Source organism: Schistocerca gregaria, chromosome 4, assembly GCF_023897955.1.
Source record: "Schistocerca gregaria isolate iqSchGreg1 chromosome 4, iqSchGreg1.2, whole genome shotgun sequence".
Classification (NCBI taxonomy): domain Eukaryota; kingdom Metazoa; phylum Arthropoda; class Insecta; order Orthoptera; family Acrididae; genus Schistocerca; species Schistocerca gregaria.
This window is the reverse complement of record NC_064923.1, coordinates 615,574,075-615,593,695: the sequence shown is the minus strand read 5'-3', so window position 1 is coordinate 615,593,695 and position 19,621 is coordinate 615,574,075. Positions and strand designations below refer to the sequence as shown.

Here is a 19,621-nt window from a genome sequence, read left to right as displayed (position 1 = left end):
TATCATAAGTGATAATGAGAACAAAAAAAAGTTAAATAAACTGTCTTCTGTTCCATAAAGTTCATAAATGTAAATAGTACACAGAGTGATAAAAATGACTTCGTTGTAATCAGTTTCACTTTTGAAGCAAACAATTAGACCCAATAAATGATAAAGTATTTTTTTGTGGTTTGTAAAAAAAATGTGGTTTCTATAGATGCAAATTCGAAGAAGTTTCAACTGTAGTGATTTCAATAGCCCAACCACTATAAACTTGTTGGAAATTAAAGTTATGGTTCCACTGGGGCTGTAAGAGTTGTCAAATAAATAAAATTTATTTCAATAATGGCACAATTAGTCTGTTTCACCCTTACAGGCCATTACCAAGAAGTGGCCACATCATCATTTCACAATTAGGGAAACAACACAGCACTTGCACCGCCTTCTTATTAAAGGTGCCAAATATGTCAACTTTTATTCTCATTTATCAGGTCTCCTGAATCATACCAAAGAGAACTAGCTGTCAAACAGATACCTGACTCAACTTAAGATTTAAAAATGGCAATTCCTTGCACTATTTTCTCCCATATCATACTCTTCCTTTATATCTTAATAACTGTACAGGGTGACGATTATTAAACTATATGAAAAAAAACTTAAATTAATCACAAACTATGGCATGCACACACTTTATTCAACATGTAAACATTGTTACATATTTGGATTTAGGTTACAACACATTTGATATGCCTGCCATCATAGGTGGTGATGTGGTGCAGACGAACAGTGAAATTATGTGTGACCTGCTGAAGTGTTGGAACATCAATGCTGTTGAGGATTTCCTGAATGGCTATTTTCAGCTAGGCAATGTTTTTAGTTTTATTGCTGTACACCTTGTCTTCAATATAGCCTCACAAAAAGGAGTTGCATATGTTCAGATTGGAGAATATGGCAGCCAATCAACGCCCATGCCAGTGGCCCTGGGTACCCCAGAGCCAGAATGCGGTCCCCAAAGTGCTCCTCCAGGACATCAAACACTCTGCTGCTTTGACGGGGTTGAGCTCCTTCTTGCATGAACCACATCTTCTCGAAATCAGGGTCACTTTGGATAATGGGGATGAAATCATCTTGCAAAACCTTCATGTACCTTTTGGTATTCACCGTGCCATCAACGAATATCTCACAAATTATTCCATGACTGGGCATTGCACACCACACTGTCACCCGTTGAGAGAAAAGAGACTTCTCGATTGCAAAATTCTGATTCTCAGCCCCCAAATGTGCCAATTTTGCTCACCGGTCGACACACCCAAATGAAGGTGGGCTCTGTCACTAAACCAAACAGTCCATACTAATTCCCATCATGCCCTGCAGTCAACCGCACAGTTTGAACATCCCAATGCAAACCATTCAGAAGTTATGATTTATTTTATTTCATATAGTTCAATAACTGTCACCCTGTACATACTGCTTTTCCCACTTTTCTTGTTCTTGGTCAGAATAATTATACTTTTTTACTTGGCTCCCTTCAAAATTCACTTCACTTTCACTGCTTAATCTCTGTAGTAATGCACATATTATAGCTATCCTTTTCTCTACTAACTTTGTTCAATTTTTTTTGTTTTTTGTTTTTTTGTTTTTTGGAACTACTACTTTTCTTTACAAAACTGTGCAAGTTTGCTTGTATTTGTATTAAGCTAATGTGTGATGGGTATCAAAGTCAATGAATAACATGGAAACAGCCCGAGATCTAAGTAGCACCGAGAGCAAATATTTGTTCATATTTATTCAACAACCATTGGTGATAACAACATGTTACTTTATATTTTACATTAAAATTAAATGTTTGGTTTAGGATATCATACTATTATAGAGTTATTCTACATCATGAACACAGTGGTCGATTAGTAGGTTCTCTACATACCTTTCAAAGGAATTGTATGGTTGGTCTCTCACTGCCAGGAGTAGTTTACTACAAAGCTGTCTGCTAGTATATTTGAAAATATCATGGAACTGACTGAATCTAGTATATATTCTGAAGTCTCTATTATATTTCTATTCCTTGTTCCATAATTATGGACAGAATTTTTTAAGTTAAGGTCTTTGGCATTTTGTTTTTAACTGAAAAAAAAGGAAGATTCCTGGTCAACGTCCAATTTCGCAATGAGGTCATTACAGACAGAGCGCAAGCTTGGACTGGGGAAGGAAATCGGCCATGCCTTTTCAAAAGAACCATCCCGACAGTTGCCTTTAAAGATTTAGGGAAATCACAGAAAATCTATATCTAAATGGTCGGGCGTGGTTTGACCCTCATGAAACTGAATGCAAGTCCAGTGTGCTAACCACTGTGCCATGTCACTTGGCATTTTATTGAGAAGAGGCATGCTTTAATATAAAGTGCAGGTACAGTTAATACAATCTAATATATAAAAACAAGTAATAGATCACAGATAAATGTTCCCAACATCCTGAAAAATAACTTCCAGTAGAAAACTAAAACATGACAAAAATAACCTGTCACTACATCAGAGTAACAGAAAACCCAAGACTATGAATCCCATCGAAACAAGTAACAGAAGAGGAGCATATATAGGTTGTAAAAGAGCTAAGAGGAAGTAAGTCTGCTGGCCATGATGTAATGACAAACTGTCTAATCAAACAGGTGACGTTATTGGACAATGTTATTCTGAGAGACTGTTTTTCCGTATCAGCTTCAATTAATCAATGTAATGTCTGTGTGCAAAAAAGAATAATAACTACTCTAATAATTATAGACCAATATCTACTATCAGGTTTTTGGAAAATATTGTGTCATTCCATGTCAATTCAACCAATTTGAGAAAATGTTCCAGCTGATAGTCTCAGATTTGGCTGAAATTTGGCACACCAATAATACCAAGTGTGGAACACTCATTTACAAAATTTTAAGTTCCCCTGTCAATTAGTTCCAGATTATGGCTTGTGAAAAAAGGTGGTGTGACCTGGAAATTGCAACCCACATCTGGCAATCTATCTTCAGACCCAACTTCAGGTCTTAATAACTTTGGAACTATTCCACACAATCCAGTGAAATTTTTACAACCCAGTAACATACTTTTAGAGAACACACTCTATGAATCAAAACACCAACAACTTATATCTGAGGAAAAATAAAAAAATCTGAAATGTGATTAAAAAAATGTAATACGTTAAAAGGTACATATTGTAGGTGCCCCCTATGGCAAATATAATTCACTCAAAAAGGGTATAAATTTTTTGTGGTAAGCTTAATGTGGCCTAAACACACACAGAACTCATCTTGCCCATATCAGTCACACAAACAGAGTTACATGCACACGAAAATACAAAAATTTGAAAAATTACCTGAAAAACACAGATTTTCTGAGTGTGGTAGCACAAAAGGGAGAAGTGATATCCAAGCCAGATTTCAAACACTGCATAAGTAGACCATAATATAATATGTGGCAAAATTTCAACTTGTTATTGCAAGGTATTTGTGTGCAATAAAAGTTGACAGAGATGTATTTGGTTACGTTTCTTTTAACACGATTTAGCAAGTGATAGTGATGATGCAGACAGTTTGGTTCAGATAAAGCTGCAGCAATTGTTGGGAGCCATTACGCAACAGAAAGTTAAATAATGGCAGTTTTCAGGAACAGAATGAGTCATTGTTAGGCAAGAACAACAAAGGAAACAAGCAACAATTACAGGTTACTCATTTTTTAAGAGTCTAGTTCAGACTGGTCAGTACTGTTGTGGAAAGTCAGTATGGAGGCAGAAGAGTGTACTAGTGGTGCTTTTGTTCAAACAACTTGCAGTATTGGTAGAGCACAAGCATCTGAATGTCATAAAACAAAATATGGAACAAAATGTGGCATTCGCTTTGTACTGTATGATCTGGATGAATCGGACCAAGATTTGTTGCTATGGAGATCCTGGATGCACCCTATGGGCACAAGAATTACAGTACCAAGAAACTTCAGTGTTTGTTAACATCATATGAAAGTGTTTCTGGATAAGTCTTCTTTCCTACACAGAAGTTATTTTGATCCATTTTGCATTCATAAGAAGACAGTGAAGTGCAGCCTCCAAGAACTTGATATAAAATCAGTATTGAAAGTGAATCAGTGCATGGGACTTAACATGAAACCAGGGCAAAAGCTATGTTACAGGTGTGTTACACTGCTAAAAAATGAAGAATATTCTGATAATTTACATGACAGTGATGAAGAGTATCAGCCACCTACAACCACAGTGGACAAGAAATTAAATACTTCAGTGACTGCTCTTGGTTTGCCTCCCATGAAGACACACGAAGTTGGGAAAAGAGACAGGCCCAGCTATGGTAGAGGAAAACTACAAGAAGCTCAAATGGAATTAAAACACAAAGTAGCTGCCACACTAATGGTGGAAGAGGAAGAACTATCTGCTCCAAAGGAAAAGATCATGACAAAAATGCTCTGATTTGGACAAAATTGTGCATGATTTGAAAGAAAAATGTGCCATATCCACAGGCCAGAAAAAAGTAGCTATTCTTACCCTTGCACCTTCCAGCTGGTCTATTGACTACTGCAAAGGAATTCAATGTTTCTACATATATGGTAAAGCAAGCTAGGAAAATAAAAGCAACCCAAGGAGTGCTTCCACAACTTCAGCAGGTTCAGAGTGAGCAATTGAGTTCAGAAATAAAGGTGCTAGTGTTGCAGTTTTAAGAAGATAATGACTACAGCCGAATAATGCCTGGAAAAAAAAAAGAAAAAAAAAGAGAGAGAGAGACCATGTAATGGTGAAAATGGGGAATGTACATGTACAGATGCAAAAAAGACTGTTGCTATTCAACATATCAGAACTATATGTAGAATTAAAGGAAAAGTATTCCAATACCAAAGTAGGATTATCACCTTTTTTCAGTCTTCGGCCAAAATGGGTTGTGCTGTAAGTGAAAGGGGCACACACAATGTTTGTGTATGTGAGACCCATCAAAATGCTATAAAGAATTCTGGTCTGATGTGATTCTTGAGTTTGTCCCAGCGTATTTGATAATCAAAATATCCCCAGGGGAACTGCCGGTCTACAGTGTCCAACGGGCCCATTGGACACTGTAGACTGGCAGTTCATCTGTGGATATTTTGATTCTGGTCTGGATTACAAAGATGCAATGAAGCTGCTTGTGTGTGACATCAGTTCCTACCATTTCATGATAAACAGGTGTGAAAAGTGTCCTGGTAGGGCAAATCTTACAGAACACATGGATAACAAACTGTATGGTGAACTCCTTATGGATGACGATGAACTTTTTTCTTATAATCAATGGACACACATGGATCGCACAAGTCTTGAAACAAAGCAAAGTACAGTGGAAGATTTTGTTGAAATCTGTTGTCAAAAACGGACAAACTGACCACACACAGCTTCACAGCAACAGCACAGTCGGCTTATCTCCAGTTTTGTAAGGATAATTTGAAACAAGATTAAATTATAGTAATATTAGGCTTTTCTGAAAATGATGCATTTATAGTTCAAGATGCCATCCAAGGGTATCAATGGGACAACAGTCAAGCAACTCTGCAGCCATTTGCAATTTACTATAGAGGTGAATCGAGTGATGTGTCTGTCATGAACCTCTGCATTTTTTAGAGACTGTTTAATTCATGATGCCGTTGCAGTTCATGTCTACATTCGCACCGTCATGGCATATGTAAAAAACAAGCTGCCTCACGTACATTTTGCAAAATATTTCAGTGATGGGGACAGCTAGTCAGTACAAAAACTGTAAAAATATCAAAAACTTATGCATGCATTACCAAGATTTTCACATTCACGCAGATTGGAATTTTTTCGCAACGAGTCATGGTAAAAATGTATGTGATGGTATTGGTGTTACCATTAAGCGTATGGCATCACAAGCTAGTTTGCAGCACCCTACAGAAGGTCACATTCTAACACCTTTTCAATTATTTACCAGATTACACAAAAATATCGCTGGCATATAATCATTCTATGTTTCGAAAGATGAGGTGAAATCAGTTGAAGAGTTGATAAAACGCAGACTACACCACATTAAAACTATTGCAGGCGCAATGAGCCATCATCCCTTCTCTCCAGCGGACTCCGACAATGAGCAGATGAGCAGACTGTCCGGTTATAACTATAGGTTCATGCACAACATGTGTCTTCACAGTGTGTCTGACTCAGGATTCAGAAGCAAAAGTAGCAACATAGAACCAGGTTGCTATGTTATTGCTGATTATGACGACAAATGGTACTTAAGATGTGTTGCAGAGTGCTGTGAAGCAGAAGGTGATGTATTTGTGAACTTCATGGCACCCGCAGGACCAGCAAGATCATTTCATTGGCCACGTTTGGCAGACAGGAGTTGGATGCCTTTTGAGCATATTCTTATGACAGTTCCAGTTCCTACCACAGTCTCAGGATGACAGTACAATTTGCCACTCAATATACAGAGTACAGTAGCTAAAGTGTGGGAGAACTTCTGTTCGAAGCACAATCAACTGGTTTTTAGCAGTTAAGATGCAGTAAACATTAATGATAGGTTGTGTTAATTTGTCTATATATTGGTACTTAGTGATTAAACATTTGTGGGAGAGAATAAGAAGAGGCAGAACAGTTTATGATATGGTTTTACAAAACTGTTGTGGAACAATGGCCACATCACCAAATACATCTGTCAACTTCCATTGTACACAAATGTCTCGCAATAACATGCTGAAATTTTGTGATATGTATCATTATGGTCTACTTATGCAGTGTGTGAAATTTGGCTTGGACACCACTTGTCCCTTTTATGCTACCACACTTCGAAAATCCATGTTTTCCAGGTAATTTTTCAAATTTTTGTATTTTCGTGTGCATGTAACTCAGTTTTTGTGCCTGATATGAGCATGATGTTTTGTGTGTGTTTAGGCCACATTAAGCTTACCACAAAAAAATTTATACTCTTTTTTTACCACAAAAAAATTTATACCCTTCTTGAGTGAATTAAATTTGGAAAAGAGGGCACCTACAATATGTACCTTTTAAAGTATTACATTTTTTTAATCACGTTTTGGAATTTTTTATTTTTCCTCAGAAATAGGTTGTTGATGTTTTGATTCATAGAGTGTGTTCTCTAAATGGATGTTACTGGGTTGTAAAAATTTCACTGGACTGTGTGGAATAGTTCCAAAGTTATTAAGACCTGAAGTTGGGTCTGAAGATAGATTGCCAGATGTGGGTTGCAATTTCCAGGTCACGCCACTTTTTTCACAAGCCATAATTCTGGAACTAATTGACAGAGGAACTTACAATTTTGCACATGAGTGTTCAACATATGGTAGAATTAGTGTACTGAATTTCAGTCAAATCTGAGACTATGAGCTGGAGCCCCTGGTTGAACTGACATGGAATGACCCTATTAGAAATGATCATCTTCAACAGGCTAATTGGGTCTTAGAAAACAATGTTATAACTCCACCACAACATGGACACCAAAAAGGGAACTCAAAAGACAACAATTGAAGGTTTAACTGGATTGATTGAGCAGCCTCTGGATAAAAAAACACAGTATCTGAAGTTTTCCTCAATTTATCCAAGGCATTTGAATAATTTATCACATAGTCTTGCTTAAGAAACTAGGGATGGTGGTATTTGTTGGTATGTAGTGGTCTGAATCTGTATCACAGCAATGACAGATAAAATTTAGGTTAACTGAATCCTCTGATACTGCTCTCAAAATGTCACATTTCAGTCTGAAATAGACCTCAGGATGCCCTACAAATCACACTGTCACCACAACCTGTACACCAAAAAGTAATTTAGATGCAAAACAAAGGCTGCCAATGTACTGTTCTCTCTTTTATTGTGCAAACGACATTTCATGACGTAATATCATTCATGTGCCATAATACCATCATCTCACAGGTCAAAGCCTTCAGTCTGGTATCTGTAGACTCTACTGATCTTCATATATCATCACATTTTTAAATTCTATAGTAATTATCAGAACTTACTATGAATTTGTGCTGGAAAATAATGTTTTATACATACTTCTCTATATACTGTGTTGGCTATCATACATATAACCAAACCTGGAAGCAAGATTACTTTGCTGGCATATGTACAAATGTAATTTACATGACCAAGAGCACCACAATTTCATTTATATATGTTTTATAGTTTCATTAATGCCCCATCTAAATAATGTACATTTGACAGGTGCTTTGAAAACATCTCTATGAGCCTATTCTTTGCTGATCAAATTGTGTAGTTATTTAAGGCTATTTTCACATCAGACTCTTTCAGAAGAAGATTATTCTTGATTTTCTGAAACGGTTTCAGAAAATACAGAAGCGAGTAATCCAGAAAACTAAGCAACTTTATTATGAGAAAATTATAATTACATCAGGCAACAAAATAAAAATTATATTGAATTTAGTGAAGAGAGAGACTGGTGTGGCCAAAAGCAAAGAGCAATATATAGCTCTAAAAATAAATGAGGCACTGATAACAAGTGCATGTAGTGTTGCAAACCTCTTACACAAGTACTTTGTTTCTGTTACTGACAGATTGGGGATATCAAGTTCAGTAAACAGGGCTATGGAGTAGAGACCAGTCTTTACAAATAACGTTAATAAAATGGAAGTGACACTCAAGTCTCCCAGAGAAGCAGAATCCATCATAAAATCCTTAAAATCTAATAAGTATTCTAGTGGTTATGATAACATGTCAATAAAATTAATCAAAGAATGCTTATGTGATTTGAGTTCTATCTTAAGTTATTTGTGTAATCAATCTCTTTTATCAGCAGAACATTTCCAGCCTGTATAAAATACGCTGAAGTCTAGCATTTTTACAGGATGGGGGATAACGAGATACCATCAACCTATCGACCAATTTCACTTTTGCTGGCTTTTTCAAAAATATTTGAAAAGGTTGTGTTCAAGTGACTCCTTAAGCATGTGACTGTATATAATATATTGTCCAAGTCACAATTTGGTTTCCCTAAGGGTTCCAATATAGAGAAAACTAGATAACAAATTAGAGGTTGCTAGCATTTTCTGTGACCTGTCAAAAGCCTCTGACTGTGTGAATCACAGCATTCTCTTAAGTAAATTAGAATGTTATGGTGTCACTGGCAGTGCTGCAAAATGGTTTGAGTCTTACCTAACAGTAAGCAGTCACACTTCTGATTGTGAATTAATTACATGTGGTGTTCCTCAAGGTTCCACCTTGAGTCTATTGCTTTTCCTTCTGTGCATTGGTGACCTCTAGTCTGTTACATTTCCACATGCTAAGTTTAATTTGTTCACAGATGATACAAACATTGCAATAAGTAACAAGTCAAGTACGGATTTAGAAATGGTTGCTCATCAAATTTTCACTGTTGTTAAGGAATGGTTTGAATCTAATTCACTATCATTAAACTTTGTAAAGATCCACTATATGCAGATTGAAGAAGTTGACAGTAATAAATTTCCGGGATTGCAACATGCTAATAAACTCATTTGGAAAGGGCATGTCACAGAACCGCTGAAGTGCATAGACAAGTCTGTATTTTCAGTGAAAATGATGTTGAATGTATTGGATAAAAATAAATAAATAATGCATACTTTGCTTACTTTCATTCTATTATGTCATGTGGGATCATACTACGGCATAACCCATCAAACAGAGCAAACGCTTTTAGTGTGCAACAGCTTGTTGTGTAAATTCACAAATACCATTTAGAAACCTGTTCAAGGAACTTGGTATTCTCACCACTGCTCCGCAGTAAATTTATTCTTCAACGAAATTTGTTGCAAGTTATATATCTCATTTCCAACCAATAGCTCAATATATATTATTGATACTAGGAATAAGAACAATCTACATGAGGACCTAAAGCCACTTACCTTAGCCCAAAGAGGGGACCAATATTGAGAAACACACATTTTCAATAAATTGGCAGCAATCATTAAAAACTTTGTTTTAGATAATGCACAGTTTAAACAAAGTTTGAAAGTTTACAATGGGCCACTCAGGTGCAGATGTTGGCAACACATATGCATGTATGATTAACAGCAAATTACTTTTGACAATAAAACAGGTAATTATCTTCACTCATCCACCTCCCCAGCCCCATGTTTTAATTTTAAAAAATCACAGGAAACATTGATTCACAATTTAACTGGTTCACCATCTTAAGATTTCCCTAGGGGCTTTTCGTAGTTTTACCAACTATTTGATAGCCAGCTCCCCCTACTCTACTGATGAATGTCTTAAGATGGACCTTTAAACCAGATTAATAAAAATGTCTTAGACTTCAGTTCTGACAGCACTTCGTTACAACAATAATTATTTTATGAATGACAAATTTATTAAAAGAGCATAACTATGTTTCATTCCGGCATTGTATTAATTCTGTAAATATTAGCAGCTTCAGATCACTGTAGTGTATTCACCTATTTTGACAATCTCCTGGCAAGTGATCAGGGTAGTGTTGTTATATTCAAATGTTTTATGTTGTTTATGTTATACTTTCTGACTTGTTCCACTCCCACAAGAATTATATCATTTTTGAGTCTATGGAAGGAAAATTGAATCGAATATAATCTAATCTAGGGTGCCCTACAACGGGCAATTGTAATTTCCCTTCCGCAACTAAAATGAGCAGTTTCTGAACAATGACATAGGCATCTATGAAAATTAATGAAATATTTTCCCTATTTCTTCATTTTGTGTCGAGCTACTTCCTCATTATTTGATCAACTGTGATGATCAAGTTCTTAGTGTTCTTTACCTCTCACTCAAGTGGTACAAGTGTGAGTTTCACGTGTATATTGGCAGTATAATAAACGTTAAATTTCGTACAGCTTACCTGTCGATTCCCTTGTACATGAACATCGACAGCCGATAAATCTGAATAGCTGAAGTCACAAACAGCGTCACACCAACGAAAATGCCGTAATTACAATATGCCTGCGAGGCCCAATCTACACTGAACTGTCCGTCGTCCTCTTGCCAAATCCCAGTGGAAAACAACAGGCAATGCCCTCTAAACAAATGAAAAATAAAAAAAATAGTATATTTCCTTTTACATGGGTATTCCAACGGGAAAAGACAAATGCAATACGTACCGAAATTCATCCTGGTGCATGCTCAGCGGCACAGTCATACACACTGACAGTATTAAAGCGATTACGTAGCCAGCAATCTGACTAAGTAATGTGAGGTTTGACAATGCCATGGCAAAATAAAAAGGCTATCAATGGTGTGTTCTTCACTGTATCATCAAATAAGGCCTCTGTGTTCAATAATGCTAATGATGAAGTATCCAACAAGCGCCAAGTTATTAAACAGAGGCTGGGATATTCTCAGAAATCAGCACGCAATGAAAGCAATTGAGATTCATTGCCGCAATTTCCTACATCACGCAACAACTGTCATTCGGTTTGTTTTTGTTTACAACTCAATCAGTGCCTTTTGCTTGCATCGCTGCACGGTGTACCAACATTTGACATTAACACTCCCCGTCGTGTAGGCTTAAGTCGAAAACTACCTTAATGTTTCTGTGGCTCAAATATAGCTACAATTTTTCTCAGAATCTTCTAACGAGCAATGTGATTTTAGATAGTTTAGGTGTTTATACCTGCGCAGTACAAAAATATGAAGTCCAGCGATACTCCTCATTGTAAACATCTCATTTTTGATACGGTTTGTTGTGTTACAGTGGCAAAAGTCCGATGTCAGTCACTACGTTTACATGTGACACTTCTTCCGAAAGACGAAAACAGAATTTCGGAACCCGTTTTTCGCTGTTGCGTTTAATACATGTGAAGGCCTGAAGCGGATTTCCTATTCCAGCTAAATATGGAGCCCGAAAAACAGCAGTCACTGTTTGTGATTTAGTCATCGCAATCGCTATTTATATTTAATTAGACGAGGAGTAAACAGCTCCAGTCTAATATTTCTCCTTATCCTTCAGTGTGCGAAAAGGCCTTCCGTCCATATAAGAAGAAAATTTGTTAAACCAGTCAGTCCAATCAAGTTTCAAAACCAGTCGCGTTTACATAGGCGCGAAAACCGGTCGCGGGACTGGAAAACCGGAAACCAGAAGCGGATTTCCAAAATCGACTTTGAAATGTTTACCTGACCACCGAGAAGAGGCATTGGGGAATGGGTTTACGAAATCCGATTTTGGGAGCCCCATGTAAACACGGTGTCAGAGAAACAAAATGGTACAGAATAGACTGTCAAAACATTCCACAATGCATTTCAAATCGTGTCTTTCACACAGACCCTCATAGGAAGTGGGGAGGGGAGGGACGTCAATGATAAAATTTCTCCGGAAGAAAAGTTTAAATGTAAAACCGGGTTCAGACACGCATCTAATGTGGCGCCATAGTCTGTGGCCTGCTGTAGTGCCATAGTGAGCTACTGTTCACACAGGGCGCCATAGATTCTGTGTAGTTGCACAGCTTTCAGTATGACATCAACTAAAATTATATGGGTGGGTATGAATGTTATGGTGCAGGTTATGGGCTTAAATACAAGGAATACAAACCCAAATGTCCGATACGAAAATAAATATCACACAGGGATAAGACAAGGGAAATAAATACATTTATAAAAGTAATAACACTCAGACAAGAAAATGTTGTCTGCAGTGGCAAAATAACCAACAGCTGCCATGTAAATATCATCTGCAGACACGCCATTGTTCCAAGAATCTTACTGTATTCATTGATACAGGCACTTTGAATGATTAAGTTTTAGTTTAACAGCTGCTACATCACACTCTGGAGATATTTCCTGCATATAATCCACAATTTATACAATGCTTGGGGTGACAAATTACGAAGTTGATACGACTCCCTTTTTTGGTTACATATATGAAGTTTGTTTATTTATTCCTTAGTGAGATATGTAAAAGGTTTAAGGCTGGTTCACACCCGCGACGAAAGTATTGCCACAAGTCAAATCATTCTGGAGTGGCGCTATGAGCAACCGTTCACACAGGACGCCACAAATTCTTCGTCATTGCGCAGTTTGAAAAAATGGCGTCACCCGTCTCAGCTGATTAAACGGCTGCACATATTACTAAATAAGATGTTTTGGAAACATAATAAATGTAAAATATTACTTACCAAAGTGTTTCTCGTCTCTCTTGTCTCGACTACATCTTTTAAGAACGGGTCTGCAGCTTCAAACCAAGCAAGGCTGGGTTTATAAATACCGTCTGTAGACACACCAAATGATTTCAGTACTTTTTTATGTTCATTCATGTAAGCATTTCGAATGCTTCGAATTTTTAATTTTGTTGTAGCTACATCAATTCCAGATACATATTCACACATACTGTTTACTATTTCAATTAATGAAGCATCTCTCAAATTTCTGTCTTTGTATGATTCGCTTTTGTGGTTCCAAAGGCATTCTCGTACTTGATACACCTCCAAGAATCTCATAATTGTCGCTGTTGACCACTTTTTCAGATATTAATAGCAAAAGCACTATCTGCGAACGAATATACACTAAAAAGGTTTGAATCCAGCAGCGAGGTAGCAATCGAATGACGCTATTCGATTGTGGAGAAGGCAAAATGGTGCAACAAAGGAGAACCAAGTTCAACTTTTTGTGGCATGACAAAAGTTGCGCTTCTTAAATGGCTCCACCGAAAACTAGGAGTTCACACATGCAACTACAAAGCAACTGCAGTCCGCCATTAGCAGTGGCGATACTTTCGTTGCCTGTGTGAACCCGGCTTTACACACACACACACACACACACACACACACACACACACACACACTGCTGCGGAAAATCAAAGGTAGGTTGCTGTTCTTGTAGTTTTAGAAGCCGAAATTGAATGGAAGATGAAGTAAAGCAGCAGTTACTGCACGATAAATACGACAGAATGCTCGTGTTTCGGAATATTGCCACCAGGGAGCAGTGGTCCTAGGAAAGTGTCACAAGAAAGTGGAACGAAGCCTAACTTTTTGTGGCGTGGCTAAAGTTGCGTCTCTCATGTCGTGCCACTAAAAACTGGGAGTTCACACATGCAACTCCAATGTAACTTCAGTATGCCACTATCTGTGGCGACACTTTTGTTGTGTGTGTGTGTGTGAACCCAGCTCAATGTTGGTGGGGAAGCACGGTGTTGGCATCTACTAACATAGGAGATTAACATAGTTTCGCCACTCTCAGTCATGTTATGGGTTATAGTAATGAATTTACTGCTTTGGCGGCTCTTAGTATTTATTTTTATTATTTTGCTTTGTTTTTGCAACACCATGCAATTTTTCCTTGGCGACATGGACATTTTTTACACTGGGTTTGCTACTATAAGAGGGGCCAGACATCAGAAAGCAAAGAACTATTTATGTCTTATACCAACTAAAAATGCTGATCGCTACTCAATATATAGAAAAGAACATAAATTACAAAAGCAATTTTTATCAAATAACTTTTCCTGACTGAAAAGGTCAGCCCTATTAAAGAAAACTACAGTTGTTTCTGATGTTATATCCTAGACAGAACAAAAAAACCGCAGTGGCTCAGGTAAAGAGGACCTATGTGGTCCCTCACAAATATTGATCGATGTGTTTCTATGTACATATTTTCAGTAGCAAATAAGTTTATTTATATATTTATTTATCGCTGTACATCTGACTCCACTATCTTGTGAGTCTAAAGTGGGCCTTATATTCTGTAAATTTCAGATTAACGTTAAATAAGTAGTATTAATGTCTACAACTAACATCTTCAACTGTTTCAAGATAAAAATGTAGAAAATAAAGAAAGCAGGAGAAGTGAAGAGAAAATGAAATAAAAAGGAAAAAAAAACTCAAAACCACATGAGCCTCTATCCCTAATTAGTTACAACAGTGACCAGAAACCTTAGAATTGCTCAAGAGGGCAGGCTACACAATTACACTACATCTAAGTTCATGCATGTATTAAACTACTACCAAATGGTCTTATGTGATGCCACTGCACTCGAGCCATTGCATTACCTTTGGGTCCCTATAATTAATTTCCTGTTTTTCCTTTATTTTCTCTCAACTGTGCACTGGAAATGAACCCATTACACTGTTAATCTTTATGCAATTTATAAAATCCTATAAATGAACACATAGTATCATTAATGTACATGTCATCATCCCATTCCAATTCATACATGTCATCATTCCATTCCCACTCATCATCGTCTCCTTCCGAACTTAGAAAGTTTGAAGAGCTTTCCTCAGCACTGTTCCACTGTTGAGCTCCTTCTTGAGGTTGTCCTGTTGCAGTTGTTCTTCTTGTACCGTTATACTTCAAACTTCATTTACATTTACCCTCTTGGTTACCAGGTATATTAGCCCATTCTTCATCATTAATATCCCTATGCTCCCCATTGTAAAATTCATACTGCAGTAAGTTCCATCCTTCGGTATTTTGGCCTACCCTGCCCAAGTTCAAATTATCCAATCTGCTCCTTCTTTCTAGTTAGTGTAAACTACAGTGAAGCACTACATGTTCAGACATCCCTATTTCTCCATGGTCACCAACATCCATTGCCCTTGTCCCTATTTTGTGTATGTAGCTAGGATAAGGACCCCGACCAGTGTTTCTGTGCACCATTCCCTTAGTTGGTTCATCTACATCTACATGACTACTCTGCAATTCACATTTAAGTGCTTGGCAGAGGGTTCATCGAACCACAATCATACTATCTCTCTACTATTCCACTCCCGAACAGCGAGCGGGAAAAACGAACACCTAAACCTTTCTGTTCGAGCTCTGATTTCTCTTATTTTATTTTGATGATCATTCCTACCTATGTAGGTTGGGCTCAACAAAATATTTTCGCATTCGGAAGAGAAAGTTGGTGACTGAAATTTCGTAAAAAGGTCTCGCCGCGACGAAAAACGTCTATGCTGTAATGACTTCCATCCCAACTCGTGTATCATATCTGCCACACTCTCTCCCCTATAACGTGATAATACAAAACGAGCTGCCCTTTTTTGCACCCTTTCGATGTCCTCCGTCAATCCCACCTGGTAAGGATCCCACACCGCACAGAAATATTCTAATAGAGGAAGAACGAGTGTAGTGTAAGCCGTCTCTTCAGTGGACTTGTTGCATCTTCTAAGTGTCGTGCCAATGAAACGCAACCTTTGGCTCGCCTTCCCCACAATATTATCTATGTGGTCTTTCCAACTGAAGTTGTTCGTAATTTTTACACCCAGGTACTTGGTTGAGAATTGTACTATTTATTAAGTGCTCGAATTCCATTGGATTTCTTTTGGAACTCATGTGGATCATCTCATACTTTTCGTTATTCAGCGTCAACTGCCACCTGCCACACCATACAGCAATCTTTTCTAAATCGCTTTGCAACTGATACTGGTCTTCGGATGACCTTACTTGATGGTAAATTACAGCATCATCTGCTAACAACCTAAGAGAACTGCTCAGATTGTCACCCAGGTCATTTATATAGATCAGGAACAGCAGAGGTCCCAGGACGCTTCCCTGGGGAACACCTTATATCACTTCAGTTTTACTCAATGATTTGCTGTCTATTACTACGAACTGCGACCTTCCTAACAGGAAATCACGAATCCAGTCGCACAACTGAGACGATACCCCATAGCTCCGCAGTTTGATTAGAAGTCGCTTGTGAGGAACGGTGTCAAAAGCTTTCCGGAAATCTAGAAATACGGAATCAACTTGAGATCCCCTGTCGATAGCGGCCATTACTTCGTGCGAATAAAGAGCTAGCTGCGTTGCACAAGAGCGATGTTTTCTAAAGCCATGCTGATTACGTGTCAATAGATCGTTCCCTTCGAGGTGATTCATAATGTTTGAATACAGTATATGCTCCAAAACCCTAATGCAAACCGACGTCAATGATATAGGTCTCTAGTTAAATGGATTACTCCTACTACCCTTCTTGAACACTGGTGCGGCCTGCGCAAATTTCCAATCTGTAGGTACAGATCTATCGGTGAGCGAGCGGTTGTATATGAGTGCTAAGTAGGGAGCTATAGTATCAGCATAATCTGAAAGGAACCTAATCGGTATACAATCTGGACCTTAAGACTTGCCCGTATCAAGTGAGTTGAGTTGCTTCGCAACCCCTAAGGTATCTACTTCTAAGAGACTCATGCTAGCAGATGTTCGTGTTTCAAATTCTGGAATATTCCATTCGTCTTCCCTGGTGAAGGAATTTCGGAAAACTGCGTTCAATAACTCCGCTTTAGCGGCACAGTCGTCGATAACAGTACCATCGGCACTGCGCAGCGAAGGTATTGACTGTGTCTTGCCGCTTGTGTACTTTACATACGACCAGAATTTCTTCGGATTTTCTACCAAATTTCGAGACAATGTTTCGTTGTGGAACCTATTAAAGGCATCTCGCATCGAAGTACGTGCCAAATTTCGCGCGTCTGTAAATTTTAGCCCATCTTCGGGATTTCGCGTTCTTCTGAGCTTCGCATGCTTTTTCCGTTGCCTCTGCAACAGCGTTCGGACCTTTTTTGTGTACCACGGGGGATCCGTTCCATCTCTTACCAATTTATGAGGTATGAATATCTCAATTGCTGTTGCTACTATATCTTTGAATTTGAGCCACATCTCGTCTACATTCGCATAGTCAGTTCGGAAGGAATGGAAATTGTCTTTTAGGAAGGCTTCTAGTGGCACTTTATCCGCTTTTTTAAATAAAATTATTTTGCGTTTGTTTCTGATGGATTTGGAAGAAATGGTATTGAGCCTAGCTACAATGACCTTGTGATCACTAATCCCTGTATCAGTCATGATGCTTTCTATCAGCTCTGGATTGTTTGTGGCTAAGAGGTCAAGTGTGTTTTCGCAACCATTTACAATTCGCGTGGGTTCGTGGACTAACTGCTCGAAATAATTTTCGGAGAAAGCATTTAGGACAATCTCGGAAGACGTTTTCTGCCTAACACCGGTTCTGAACAAGTATTTTTGCCAACATACCGAGGGTAGGTTGAAGTCCCCACTGTGATGTCCGGAATTAAAAAAAAAAAATAATTGTAATTTTTTTTGTTTTTTGTTTTGTTGAAAGGAAAGAAAGAAAAAATGGTGAATAAAGGTGAAGGGAAGTGGTTCTATTTTTACTGGAATGAACTTATTGATGGACATCACAAAAATTTATTTTACCTATAATTTTTTTTTACTCATCGAAGAAGACAACACAACACATATAAAAGAAATCATCACACTAATATTATCCACAGAATGATCGTTTCACAAGACACTTTCTAGCTCGACTGACTCTTAAGACTGAACAAGACTCGACTGACTCTACTCTCTCTCTGGACCACAGCCTCTTCACGTCCCTCGGGACCAGAGATTTCAACTGTGATTAGCACGCCGATTATTTAATTAATCGTACAGCCGCTGGGCGCGCGCTTGGCGCGTCATTTAAATGGGGTTAAACGCACACCGCGAGAGGCGTGGCCTAGCGGTGTCTTACAGGTATCGCCACACGGCCCCCTCTACTGGTGCGTAAGTTTTTCAAACTTCGCGGCAGTACCAGATTTGAGTTGACGAACAAGGTTGTGTAGTGTTTGCACCAGCATTATACAACATTTTCAAACATATGACAAGTACATACATATATAAAGAATTATAGCCTAAAGTACAAAGTTTAAGTAAATATACATAAATTGTTGCACATTACAAAATAGCCACTTTGAAATTGATCAATGGATGATTAATTTTTTTTAGAGAGATGCCTGCACCGTTGGCAGTCCTGTTGTTAAAACAATAGCTGCTACCCTGTATTTACAGTTCTTATTGTGTCGACCAGTGAGCACTATGCTTTGCCTCAGTTCAGTGTGGTGCGTCGTGCGAAGCACAGTAAAAGTCACAGCACCACAACTTTGTTTACTTTACAGTTTGCACACCAGGACAATAGATAATGAATCTGCTTACGACAAAAGAACACAAAAGGTCATACAATTTGGTTTTAAGTTGTCGATGACAACAAAGTTCATGTCAGTATTGTTGGTGTTTAAGAGTGGCTGTGCGTGCACGAGTGCAGTAATTTTGATAAAGTGGTCCATCCACCACGCACCGCGGCACTGCGTACAGCCTCGCGCTCGGGTCCGCTGTTGAGGTATAATAGGCGGTGACACGTCTGGCGGCGCCACCCCTTACGACGGACGCGACAGTACTGGTAGCCGCATCCGAAGACCGTACAACGCAGACTTCCAAGCACTTTCCAAGGTAGGGATCACTGTGATACGCATCATTGCACTTTATCGTAGAATTTGAGACTAAACTTATCACTTTGTACGAAAAACACTTTTCTATCATATTTTTACTCTTGACTGGTTGATTTCTCTTTATCAACACTATTTGATTTTTTTTACACTGTTCAGAAGGGAGGTCCGACGTCCTGTTCCTTCTGAGAACACATTTTCACAGACACTTCACTTTTGAGCAAAATTACACTTTGCATCTTTTCTCCTTTTATATTAGGTGCACATAGTAAGACTGTTTTGTGTGTAGCCTTCACAAGAGGACATTTAAGTTTTGAATAGGCAAGTTCAAAATTACATAGAAAAAATGGACATGTACATATACATAAAATGATTACCTACTATAGACATGAAATTCAATATACATAATATAAATGAACTTC

At 38.1% G+C, this 19,621-nt stretch overlaps 1 protein-coding gene across 1 annotated transcript in view; it reads right to left on the bottom strand.

Annotated features, from left to right (window-relative positions):
- Window positions 1–11,468, bottom strand: part of LOC126267137 (transmembrane protein 179) — a 43,870-nt gene extending 32,402 nt beyond the window's left edge. The window contains exons 1-2 of the mRNA XM_049972061.1: window positions 11,094–11,468; window positions 10,835–11,011 (exon numbers count right to left, since the gene is read on the bottom strand). Coding sequence (XP_049828018.1) covers window positions 10,835–11,011; window positions 11,094–11,203 — 287 coding nt within the window. The 5' untranslated portion in view covers window positions 11,204–11,468. The remainder of the gene's footprint in view (window positions 1–10,834; window positions 11,012–11,093) is intronic.
- Window positions 11,469–19,621: the final 8,153 nt, after the last annotated feature.